At 35.0% G+C, this 12,842-nt stretch overlaps 2 protein-coding genes and 1 long non-coding RNA gene across 3 annotated transcripts; 2 read left to right on the top strand and 1 right to left on the bottom strand.

Moving 5' to 3' along the window:
• The first annotated feature begins 95 nt into the window (after window positions 1-95).
• LOC103870844 (DNA excision repair protein ERCC-1) lies at window positions 96-2,497 on the top strand. The gene is made up of 9 exons (XM_009149016.3): window positions 96-441; window positions 834-951; window positions 1,020-1,123; window positions 1,194-1,293; window positions 1,356-1,432; window positions 1,513-1,612; window positions 1,691-1,762; window positions 1,837-1,905; window positions 1,996-2,497. The coding sequence occupies exons 1-9, from the start codon at window positions 179-181 to the stop codon at window positions 2,287-2,289; spliced, it is 1,197 nt and encodes a 398-aa protein (XP_009147264.1). The 5' UTR covers window positions 96-178; the 3' UTR covers window positions 2,290-2,497.
• A 1,600-nt stretch (window positions 2,498-4,097) lies between these two features.
• LOC103870842 lies at window positions 4,098-9,814 on the bottom strand. Its single transcript, XR_633448.3, has 2 exons — window positions 9,593-9,814; window positions 4,098-9,472 (listed from the first exon to the last, which is right to left on the bottom strand). It is a non-coding gene; the product is annotated as an uncharacterized LOC103870842 (long non-coding RNA).
• LOC103870843 (heavy metal-associated isoprenylated plant protein 34) lies at window positions 9,662-12,411 on the top strand. Its single transcript, XM_009149015.3, has 3 exons — window positions 9,662-9,935; window positions 10,032-10,107; window positions 10,532-12,411. The coding sequence occupies exons 1-3, from the start codon at window positions 9,906-9,908 to the stop codon at window positions 12,244-12,246; spliced, it is 1,821 nt and encodes a 606-aa protein (XP_009147263.1). The 5' UTR covers window positions 9,662-9,905; the 3' UTR covers window positions 12,247-12,411.
• The last annotated feature ends 431 nt before the right edge of the window (window positions 12,412-12,842 follow it).

Below are 12,842 nucleotides of genomic sequence, written 5' to 3'. Positions count from 1 at the left end.
TGATTGAAAAATTGACGTTGAAGGAGTCCCGCATTAACATTTGAGTAACATTATTTATAGTTTACAATCTAGTGGGCTTTGGGCTTGTACAATCAAAGCCCAACAAAGCCTATCTTCTTCCATGGGAAGTTGAGAAGGAGAAAGGAAAAAAAAAAAACTTTGGGAAATTCAATCACTCATGGCGAACGAGGACGACGACGGAGAGAAATCACGAGGCACGCCACAACAGATTGGTAACAAACCCAAAACCCAGATCGTAATTGGCGTTCCATCGTACCAGGAAGTGGTGGAAAGCTCACAGACTAAGTCCACGCCACCATCTCTCTTCCAGCCTTCCCAGACTTTCTCTCAAGCATTCGCTTTCGTCAAATCCTCTGACGTCTACTCTGCTCCTCCTCCGACGTCTTCTTCTTCTGGCGCTTCTCATGTGCCCAGTACAAGGTAATTTGAGTATTTGATGAATGAGTATTACCTCAGGAAAGAACAAAATGTAGACATTGTAGATTCTGTAGCTTTGATCAAAGTGTTCTTAAGTTTGATTGCCGTTGTAAAGTTGAAAACTTTAATGTTTTATTTCAATCAATCATCCTCTGTTTTTCTGATCAAAGTGTTCTGAAGATTGATTGCCTTCGTAAAGCTGAAAACTTTAATGTGTATTACTATCAATTATCCTCTGTTTTTTTCTATCAAAGTGTTCTGAAGATTGATTGCCGTTGAAAAGTCGAAACCTTTGAATGTTTATTACCATCAATCATCCTCTGGTTTTTTGATAATGATTGTATTGTTTCTCTCGCATACTTAGTGTGTTTTGATGTATGTTGCTTTCATTGTAGCCAAACGCCTCAAACAGATGTAGCTTCATCATCATCTTCTACTCCTCCTGTAGCTACTGGCTCTCTATCTACGAACACTACTCAACCACGTAACGCAATTCTCGTTAGCAATAGACAGGTGAGGTGACTTCAAACCTCCATGTTCTTTGGAACCCATCTTAGTTTTAATTGAAATTGTATTTGCAGAAAGGGAATCCTCTTCTTAAACATATCAGGAACGTGAAATGGGTTTTCTCAGATATCATCCCTGACTACTTACTTGGTCAAACCACTTGCGCTTTGTATCTAAGGTGAAGAAGCTCTTTTAACTTTTATCTCGCGTTCTAAGTGTCAACGCTAGCTGATTCTCTTCCCCTGCAGCTTGCGGTATCATCTCCTCCACCCGGATTACCTCTACTTCCGCATTAGAGAACTACAGAAGAACTTCAAGCTCCGTGTCGTTCTTTGCCACGTCGACGTTGTAAGTTTAAAATCACTGCTCTTAAAACATTGTGTATGCTGTTCTTATGGTTTTTTGGACAGGAAGATTCGGTGAAACCGTTGCTTGAAGTCACCAAAACCGCTCTTCTCCATGACTGCACCCTACTGTGCGCCTGGAGGTAGTATCTCTATCTAACTTATCAACCTTGCTTCTCGTTTGTACGCTACATCAACGCTCTCTGTGTAAACTCTCTTGCAGCTTGACGGAATGTGCTCGTTACTTGGAGACGATTAAAGTCTATGAGAACAAACCTGCGGATCTCATACAAGGACAAATGGATACAGACTATCTCTCACGTGTATGGAAACTCTGCTCTATTGATTATTATTTATTTTTTAATTTTATTAATTCTAATGGAGTAAGTGTTGGTTTGCAGCTAAACCATTCGCTTACAAGCATCAGACATGTGAACAAGAGCGATGTAGTCACACTTGGTTCTACATTTGGGGTTAATCTTCAGAATCTCTATGTTTTATATGATTCAACTTAAGCTGGAAAACTCAAAAACATGATTTTATGCAGTCACTTGCTCATATAATGGATGCATCCATGGAAGATCTAGCTCGTTGTCCTGGTATTGGCGAACGCAAGGTACATTTTTCTTCGCCTATTATCCAAAAACTCCATGAATCATGTGATATAGGAGGGTGTCTTGATGTGAGAATCACTTTTAAACCTTAGGTGAAGCGGTTGTACGATACGTTCCACGAACCTTTCAAGCGTGCAGCTTCGAGCTACCCGTCTGTTATAGAACCGACAGTTACGGAGACTGAAGTTCACAAGGATGTGAACTCAGAGGAACCTGTTGTTGAAGCAGACGAGGATTTTGTGGAGGACTCGAGGAAACGCAAGAAGAAGGAGCCTGAGAAAAGTGTGAAGACTGCGCTCTCGACTGTTTTCGCTAGATACTCTGATAAGCTCTGCAAGAAAAAGGAGAAAGATACAAGAACAGAGTCAGATGCTGAAACCCACTAAGATTTAACACAAGTTTGATCACTGGCCAAGGCCATTGTTAACTGTGAGCGTATTTGTCGAAATGTAATATAATGTTAGCTTTGTGTTTGTTTGTTGGGTGTGACTGCTGATCTCTGTAGTGTTGAGTATGTTAGTTACTGAAGCCTATGTGATTAATTTCTTACTACCAGTAGTATTAATTTTCTGGACCATTAAAGTCTTATAAAAAGTACACAGAAATCTTCTATATATTAATTGAAGATTATTCAAAAGTTGTAATCTTAAGTTTGTATTAATTAAAAAAAGATTTTGCTTAGGTGTCACTTAATTAAGATAACAATTTTGCTTATGTGGTAGTTTAAGAATCAATCGAAAAAATGTTGGTCCAAATTCAATTACTATAAAACATTATGTTAATCCAAAATATAAGAAACATATATTTTTCTTTTAAATAAAAGCTACGGAATTACCTAATATGATTAACATATATGACAATTAATGACTATAAATAATAAATATTTGATAATAATATTTGCATCATTCTTCATTTTTGTTTAATTTTATATTATTAAAAAATTAAACAATCATATTAACCATATAATAAAAAAGTAGATTTTTTTCTTATATGTTGTATTTTGAATTTTTTTAAATGATTTTAAATTACAAAATTGAGGAAACGTTATATGTTATATTTTAAATTTTTTTCAAAAGACTTTAAATTACAAAATGAAGAAACTTTATATGTTATTTTTTCTTATATGTTAGATTTTTCCTTATATGTTATATTTTGAATTTTTAAAACGATTTTAAATTACAAAAATGTAAGTTTTCTTTAAATATACGACTAAAAATATTAAAATGACATGTATCAATTTGATGGTTAATCTAAAACTTTTTAAAACTATATGAAAAATAAATGTCAAAATAATTCAGCTATTCAAAAATGTGTTCGGTGGAAAAAGTAAAGTTATTGTGTCATAATTTGTTTAATGTTCAATCCGATCAATCCATAATATCTTAATTATAGTTTAAATCCATAATTTTTAATAAAAATTTGATTTTATCCATCGAAAAAAAATTGTCGATAATATATACAAATAAACTTCTTCACCCTATGCGCAGTTCTTAACTTCTTATCCTAGTATATTTTAATATTGAAAGATAAGAACTAGCTTGAAATGATTAGAGGTGGTAACACTTTCCACTCGTGAATTAATATTTTCATTAATAATATACACGATAGGTTTAATATTAGTTTGGTTTTGAGTTTGGATTCGGACAAGAATATGGGTTTGTTGAGTTCCGTTTGGTTTAGAGACATGGAGTGCGCGACTTGCGTGTTTAATTTAATTCGACCGTTTAAACAGCTTTTTGCAATTAGATATTTTATAAATTGTAGTTTTGTTGACATATGTTGGAAATGATTTAGGCGATGTCTTGTCGATCAGAGACACAAACACTTGGACTTTGTGCACCACTCTTCCCTTTAGTTCTTTCTCTGAACACAAAATAAACTCTTTCGGTGTAAATGGTTTTAGATTGCAATCAACAAATAAAGTAAAGTTGCAAAGGACTGGTAAAAGAAAAAGGCAGAGAATATTTGAAGTGTAAGTAAACTGGTCATGAGAGACATTGGGTAAACAGGTAAATAAATTAACCTGAAAAAAAAAAGTAAAAGTTGAATTTTCTTCCAACCAAAGAAACATCTTATGATCTTAACGTGTGTGTGCATATATATTTTATATATGGGATAGGTGTAACTTGTATAGTGGTATATATGAAAAGTAAATCAAGTTACTGAGGATGTTGGAACATGAGGGGGACGAAAGCGAAAGTTATATTAAAAACATGAAACTATTTACAAGTTATAATTTCTACATAACAGTGGATACATGAATGTGTGTGGTATGTAAACAATGTAGATGCAGTTTTTGGAATTTGGCTTTCCTCTTTTTGGGACGAAAGCAGATGTTTTCAATCTGCTTCATGTCTTCTTAAGCAAACCCAATAAAGCATTTTCCTCTTAACTTTTCTTTTTCTTTTCTTGATCCTTGGGATTTGCTCTCTTTTCACTACTACCGAGCATGCCCCAATTCTCTCTTTTTCTTATGGAATTGACCCATAAAAAATCGAGATTTTTACTCAAAGCTCGATGAAACACGGGGCTTTGATTCGTGTGTTTAACCAGTTTGTTCTAACGTCCACAGAATTATTTAAAACTCTGTGAACTTGATTAAGAAGAATAAATTTTATGACATTTTAATTGAAGTGACATACGTACTAACTTTTGGTATCACCTAACTTTCATGCTATTGCTCGTTGCCAACCATTTTTATGGTTTTAACTCTTTTAGGTTGATAATATATATAATTTGCACAATACCTTTTCTTTTTATAAAATTGTTATTTTATATTGCAGTTACGCTCATGTGAATTTACTACGTGAAATAGAAACTATCAAGACAAACGCAAGATGAAAAAAGAAAAGAAATAAAACCAACAAGAACCACTAACATCACAATCTTATCATCAACAATAATGGATCATATGCTGTATATATTTTAGTGATTTGTCATTTATGTGTATGTAAGGGTAGGTGTCCTTGCAAACAAGGGTATATATGTCTATTGCACATATATGTACATGCATATAAAGTTGATTGCAATTGTACCTAACCAAACACTACAAAGCTTTCTTTAAATAATATATAGACACATTGATAGATGTCATGATTCATGTACATAAGTTTGTGACCCAATTCTGGATATGAAGTCCAAAGACTCCAGCTGTGGACATCCTTACAATACATCTTCGTCTATTGACTATCTCTCTCACTCTTTCTTTTCGTGTACCATAGATGTTAATTGTTGATCTGTTACAAACTGATGATGTCAATTTATAGATGGTTTCATCAAAATATAATATCTTTAGTCCTTTTCAATACACACATGACCGGTAATTCTTAGGTGATGTTGATCTCCATTAATCTATTGACTATTGTACTGTGGAGTAATCAATTTACAAAAACTTTTACACATTTATTATGATCTTTATTTTATCTGCAAGAACATATAATTTCCAAACGTGAGACGAAAATGTTTTAAGAGGTTACATGTGTTTCACGTAGTTTCATTTTGCAACTTACTTCTGAGAGAGAGTTTTGAAAAAATGAAGTCAAAGGTGTTGACAAACTTGCTTTTTATAACTTGTTCCGAGACTTCGACTACTAACAAACTTCGTCTGCATTCTCACACACGTATCTTCGCATTCGTCACTTGACCTTCAAAATCAAACCTAACACGTGATACTTTTAGTTCTTATGTTTGGTCTTTTTGTTGGTCAGTATACAATTCCCTATTTTCGTGGGAATGTTTTCATATAATGTTCATATCAATTTTTATTAGATTGTTTTGTGTCTGGTTAGGGTCGGCTAATATGAGCTACTCCAATTCAAACACGAGCATATTCAAAACTATATCTTAGAATACCATTTGGTTTGGTACAAGATGAATTTCTTAGAGTGATAGAATTTGTTTTCATTTTTCTTAATTTTTCAAACTCAAAGTCACAAAAAGGTTTTTGGTGAATAAATTTAACATTCATTAAAAAAAAATACGTAAAGTTACGTAATTGTTTTGGATGTCAGTTGTCATCAGAGTTACAGCTCTAGCTGGTAATATTGTAGAACGGCAGAACATTAAAAAACCAAAACTATACAAAAATAAAATTGATATTCTACTTCGATTAGTAGTCAGAAGATTTAAAACCTGCAGACAGTTGATATGTAAGCATGGCTCGTACAAGATAAGATAAAAGCTGATGGCAATGAAATCAAATTGCTGCCAAATAGTGCAAAGTTATTCTGAAAACATTTTTTTTCTTTTCCTTTCAAATTCAGGTACTTTGGAGTTTGCAGTAAGAAAACTCTTCAGTAATTTAAATGGTCATTTCTTAGGCCAGTTACTCTGCACACATGTTCAGTTGAATTTTGCCTCCTAACGTGACATGCTTGGGAATTTTGTTTAACGTTGTTTTCAACTGTTAATGTTTTTCCTATAAAGTCGTGATTCGTGAAAGGTTTGAATAAAGATCTTTTTAAACGGAACGAATATGTTTTCGTTGATGTATCTATGTTAGTTACCAATCAAGATAAGCTGTGAGTGTGTTTTTGTTTGGCTTTTGTCACACACACACTGGGTGGGATACTCTCACTTTTGGTAGAAGCTAAACTTATGACCAATGGATATATACACAGGCCATGATGACACATATAGTTTCAAGTTATAGCAATTTATTCAAAAGTAAATCAAGAGAATAAATATTTACTACAATGGATTTGAATTTAGTAGAGATGAGAACTTGGATTAGGTCCAGCGTCCAAAAAGCCAAAAAACAACAACAGTTTGATTTGGATACTCATTGGCATAATGGCATGTGCTTCAAAAATACCCCACATCTTATAATGAGTCCAAACAATTTCCGATTTTATTGATTAGTCAAATGTGTATAGTAGTGGTACTACTAAAAGGGACACTAAAAGCAAATAAAAAAATATTTTAATGATAATTTTATGCAAAATATAAAGGTAAAGTAAAGCCTAGTTTCTCCTTACATAAAGAAATTCAACTGTAGAAATCTTGTACGAACAGTGCTATGATCATATCTTTTCTTATAACATGACGATGGCATTATTCTGTATCATTTTTGTCTTCGTTTCCTGTTAATATTTTTTTTGTTTATGCATACTACATGCTGGAGTTTTCATGCATACTACATGCTGGAGTTTGTTTCTCTTTTTAAACGGAGAGTCTTACATGCAAAGTTAAATTACCTCTACAATCTGCTTAACGAATTCTAAATTTTTCTTTTGAGAGCACCGAATTTAATCACCAGAGTAAAAACTATTGATCAAAAGCGTGTAAAAAAATAGGCAAACTGACAAAGATAAATTAAGCTGACAGCAATGTTCTTCACGAGGTTGGTTTTATTTTTGGTAGTATATAGAAGACGATAAAATAACAAAGAAATTTAATAAGTCGCCAAAAAAAAAAACAAAGAAATTTAATAATAGTTTTATCTAAAAAAAGAAGGGTCTAATGTACCACTGAAAATGATTGCTCAAAACCCCCCCCTCTTTAAACAATTCTATCTCATCTTCGATTTTTCTTACAGCTTTTCTGTGTTTTAGACTTTTAGTTTGACTTCTTAGGTCGGAGAAAAATCATTGACTTCTAGGTTGCCATGGACCGAGCAACGACGCGCACGGTTCGATCTATATAAGCTTTAGTGTGTCTAACCGCTAGGTCCATAGCAGAGTATTGTCACATCTAAACGTTAGTTAAGGTCGAACCATGAATCATTTTAAACTTTCATTTACTTAAATCTGGTGACTTTTAATCCTTTTCAGTTTTTCCCTTTTAAGATTACTTATCACGGACCTACACGTGTTACCAAAGCTATTGTCTAATGTCTATGCTTAGTAAGCTAGCATAGCGATAAATTTAATTAAAAATAGTCAGAGTTATGCGAAATGTAAAGCTGCACGATGTGATTTAGAATAACAGACGCAAAACTAGTAATAGTGTTTTCCCTTCATGTTTATGTACACGTCTGTTATAGAGATATGTTTGAAAAAAATTCGCTTACTATACATTATGATACTCTCACTGAAGTGGTGCACATGCGTAACATGCATTAGCAATTAAGTGAAGTATTTTTTTTCTAACTCAGAAAGTCAATATATTTCAACTAGACGATAAAATAGATCAATTTTATTAATTCCGAACTAATTGGTGGTTGAAAGCTGGCCCTAGAGAACTCTATCCACAGCAACAAAAAAGAGTGGAAGCGACATACCTGTCTTCATGACCCATTAAAACTCATCAACATTATTGTCCCTTCTCCCTTCTCCTTCTTATTATATTTTTTTGGATCGAATAACAAATATATTGTATGTATATTTCTATAATTCTATAAACTTATGAGCATCCACAACAACCAAAGGTGTCACTCAAATCAAGTGTTTAGTTTTCATTTTCTACTTTCTTTTTGTGGAAGAGTACCATGGATTATCAACTTGAATATCTTTACGAAGATTCAACATTACTGTATTGAATGGTTGTCTTAAATATTTAAATCTATTTCAAAAGTATTTTATAGTATCAAAATATTTATGAATGAAATTCCAGAGTATTTTGAGACAGCTGTTCAATAACTTATATTTTCCCTTAATTTCTTAATCTTATTTCTATTTTTAAGTTGAAAATTTTCTAATATAAATCTTTTAGAAACCAAAAATAAATTCACAGTGTTAGAGTTGTAAGTTGAAATTAGAGTCGAATACATTTATTGTTTGTTTTCTCTCATTTTATAATTAAGTTTTCAATCTTTTGGTACTACTGAATTATACTGAGTATGTGATTTTTAAATGGTTGTCTCAACAAAGTTTTTTGTTTGACAATCTAAAGGTTTATGAGAAACATTTCTGTATGAGGTATTTTAGTATAGAACGTAAGATCTAGATCGCATAACTTACCAATATAGGAGTCATAAAATAATGTTTGAATTCAATGGTTGCATTGTTTGCGTGTGTGATGTTGTAAAACAAGTCCATTTTGTTGACAAACACGCTATTCTTGCTTGCGATTGGATCCTAATCCCTCTCGTCAACGATCATTAAAATCATTGATCACAAACCATTATTACGATCCTGAAAATTTCATGTTTATCAGTGTCATATCTAAATTATTGCAGTCACATTAAATTTCTAGCCAACGATAATGCTATGACCATTAACAAACATTTTAAGGTCTAAAACTCGTAACACGTATGCCTGATTTATGAAAAAATATTAATATTAATAGAAACGAAGCATATTGGGAAAATGTGAATTAATAGCTGATTTTTAGAATAGTACTTAGATAAAACAACTGCATGATAACAACATGACACCTAGATTATTGACTCTTAATAAAGTCGGTTTACATCAAAACCACACATTAGATATACGAAAAGCAAACTTAATCAGGGAAAAAAAAACGAATACAGCTAAGTAATGTAGTTAAGGAACCTTAAGATATTCGAATTTTTGTGAGTTAATCAAACGTATTCCTGAAGATGGAATACCAGAAGAAGCGAGGCTGTACTTGCCAAAGTGAAAGAAGCTGCCTTTAAGCTTCTTCTTCTGCTTCTTTCCCCTCTCTACTCTGTACCAGAAAAAGTATGACACTTTAAAATTTTAAAATCAAAACAATACTAAAATGTTAAATTAAAAAAAATAGAAAAAGAGATATTTTGCAAATCAAAATGAAAGATATCCTTGCTACCTGTGCCACCGCCCTCTCTCTCTTAAGTTTTACAGACATAAATAAATAAGAAAACCCTGAAACAGAGATAAAAAAACAAAACACAAGTATTGAGCGTGTTTTATTAGTGTCCCCTCTCTTTCTCTGTCCTTAAAACACACAGCAACAACCGACTTTATTACATTATAATACCCCTCTCTTCCTTATCATCTCTATCTACTACCATCTCTTCTCTTCACATAGGAGAAAAGAAGAGCTGAGACAGAAACTCTCTCTCTCTCTACACAAAGTTTTGTCTGTGAAAAAACCCACACAAATAATCTTAAGAGAAACTATGAATAAACAAGATGTTATGAAGCTTCAGGTATACGTCTCCTTCTCTTCTATGTCTCTCTCCCTCCAAGATTGGATTATATTACCGTGCTAACTCTGTATTTACTGGGATTTAAATTTTTGGCAGACATGTGTTCTGAAAGTGAACGTACACTGTGAAGGATGTAAGCATAAAGTGAGGAAACAGTTGCAGAAAATCGAAGGTGTGTGTGTGTTCTTCTTGCTCATTTGAATTGTTACTCTGTTGAAGCTAGTCTTAATTAAATATAGCTCTCAGAGATATATATGAAGTGAGTTTCTCTCTCAGAAGCCATGGATCTGTTAAATTTTGAAGTTTTCAGCTCAAACATATAAAAGTTTTGAAATTGTTTTCCTGTATGTGTAAAATATTCTCTCATCTCTCACATCAAAAAAGTACTAATTTTCTAAAACAATTAAGTCCAAAGTCTTAAGATTTACCCACTGGGCTATTTTTTTTTTCTAATGTTAATGTTTTAAAAAATTACATCAACACATAAAAAGTTCCTAAATTTAACCACAAAGTTCAAAGCTTTGAGATTTTTACCGTGGTTATGTCAATGTGTTGGGAAGATTCTGACATGGTTTGGTTTCTTGTTTTGACAACAGGGGTGTACTCTGTTAAAGCAGATGTGGAACAAGGGAAAGTCACTGTCACAGGAAACGTTGACCCAGCTATTCTCGTTAAGAAACTTAGCAAATCAGGGAAACACGCCGAGATCATAGGCGGAGGAGGCGGTGGCGGAGGTGGAGGTGGAGGAGGAGGAAAAGGGTTTCCTAATCTGAATGGGCAGTTTGGTAATCTCAGTATGAACGGGAAAGGTGGAAAAGAGAGCAAAGGGAAACCTAATGGTGGTGGTGGTGGTGGTGGAGGTCAACCAATGCAATTGACTCCTCAGCAGATTCAACAGATGATGATGATGAAAGCTGCTCAAGCTCAAGGTGGTGGTGGTGGTGGGGGAGGTCAACCAATGCAGTTGACACCTCAGCAGATGCAACAGATGATGATGATGAAGGCGGCTCAAGCTCAAGGTGGTGGTGGTGGTGGTGGTGGCGGGAAGGATATGAAGATGATGATGCCTCCTGTGGCGTCCAAGGATCAGAAGAAGTCTGTTAAGTTTGCTGAAGAGGAGGACGATGAGTTTAGTGACGATGATTACGATGATGAGTTCAGTGAGGATGATTATGATGATGAGGATTTCGATGATGAGGAGGACGATGATGATATGGGAGGAGGACATGGTCATGGTCATGGAGGAGGAGGAGGTGGTAATCATCACATGCCTCCTAATAAGATGATGATGATGCCTAACAAGATGGGTGGTGGTGGTGGAGCTAAGGGACCTAATGAGATGATGATGATGATGAATGGTTTCAAAGCCGGTGGTGGTGGTGGCGGCGGAGATGGGAAGAAAGGTGGTGGCGGTTTTGAGATTCCGGTGCAAATGAAGGGAATGAGTGAGGGTAAAATGGGGAAAGAAGGCAAGAAAGGAGGAGGAGAGAAAGGTGATAAAGAAGGAAAAAAGAGTAAAGGAGGTGGGGGCAAAAATGGAAAAACAGATGCTAAAAGTGGTGGTGGTGGCTTTCTAGGGTTTTTCAAAAATGGTAAAAGTGGAAAAGGAGATGAGAAGAAGGGAGGTGGTGGTAAGAAGGAAGGTGGTGGTGGTGGTGGGGGTGATAAGGTCAAATCCTCCGGTGGTGGGGGAGGAGGAGTTCATCATTATGACAGTGGGCCTAAAAAAGGTGGAGGTGGTGGGTCAAAAGGAGGAGGCCATGGGTCCCATGATATTGATGAGCTCATGAAACACCACAAAGCAGGCGGAGGAGGAGGAGGTAACAAGGGTAATCATAGTGCTAAAGGGATGGGTGGCCCAATGGGTCAAGGCGGTCCGATGGGTATGATGGGTCAAGGAGGTCCAATGGGCATGATGGGTCAAGGTGGTCAGATGGGTATGATGGGACACCAAGGTGGTCAGATGGGTCCTATGGGACATCAAGGCGGCTCTTACCCGGCGGTTCAAGGCTTGCCGATGAGTGGAGGTGGAGGATATTACCAACCACCACCTCAGGCAAGTCATCAAATGAACCAACAACAGTATATGCAAATGATGATGCATCAGCAGCAGCAACAACAACAACAACAAGCTGCAGCTCATGGAGGATATGGTGGTGGTCACGGTGGAGACATGTACCATCCAATGATGTATGCTCGACCTTATCCGTCAGTGAACTATGCTCATCCACCGCCAATGCCGCCTCCACATTCGGATTCTTATACTCATATGTTCAGTGATGAGAATCCAGGTAGCTGTAGTATAATGTGATCTTTTGTAATGTTTTAATTAGAAAAAAAAACGGATATGAATATGTTTGTCTTAGAACTCTTTATTATGTATTTTTTTTGGGATGTCTTTTTTCTTTTAAAACTCTCTTGAGGGATTGGAAACAAAATGTGCTTTAATTTTGTTAGTGGAATGATGTTTATAATATCTCGAAGATGGTTACAAACTAAGATCTTCATTAGCGTTGTTTTTATTTGTGTGAAAAGGATTGTGCAGCCGCCCTCTATAGTAGGGTACATGAGCACTAACTTCTATAGTGTGCCACTAACTTTATGTACACACCACAAATTAATTTTGACCCATAGACTACCAAATCCGTGAGAGATTTATGAGTTGATTATGATGTTTATTCAATAATAAGAAAGTGTGGACAAAATCTTTCAGAATTAAGTCTGGTGTTTCTATCAAATAGTGTTCTCCAAAAGTGAAACTAGTGTGTGAACTGAGAAACCACTTCAATAGTTTGGCGGCAGAACACGTTGGGCACTTATCTAAACAACTTGTGCGAGTTTCTCACAAAGACGGGCTTTAAATGAACCATCAATATTTTGGTTACCCACTGGGCCTAATAAACTAAA

The sequence above is a fragment of the Brassica rapa genome, chromosome A05 (genome assembly GCF_000309985.2).
Source record: "Brassica rapa cultivar Chiifu-401-42 chromosome A05, CAAS_Brap_v3.01, whole genome shotgun sequence".
NCBI lineage: Eukaryota > Viridiplantae > Streptophyta > Magnoliopsida > Brassicales > Brassicaceae > Brassica > Brassica rapa.
Note: the sequence above shows the minus strand (reverse complement) of the source record. Positions and strands in the feature narration are given on the sequence as shown.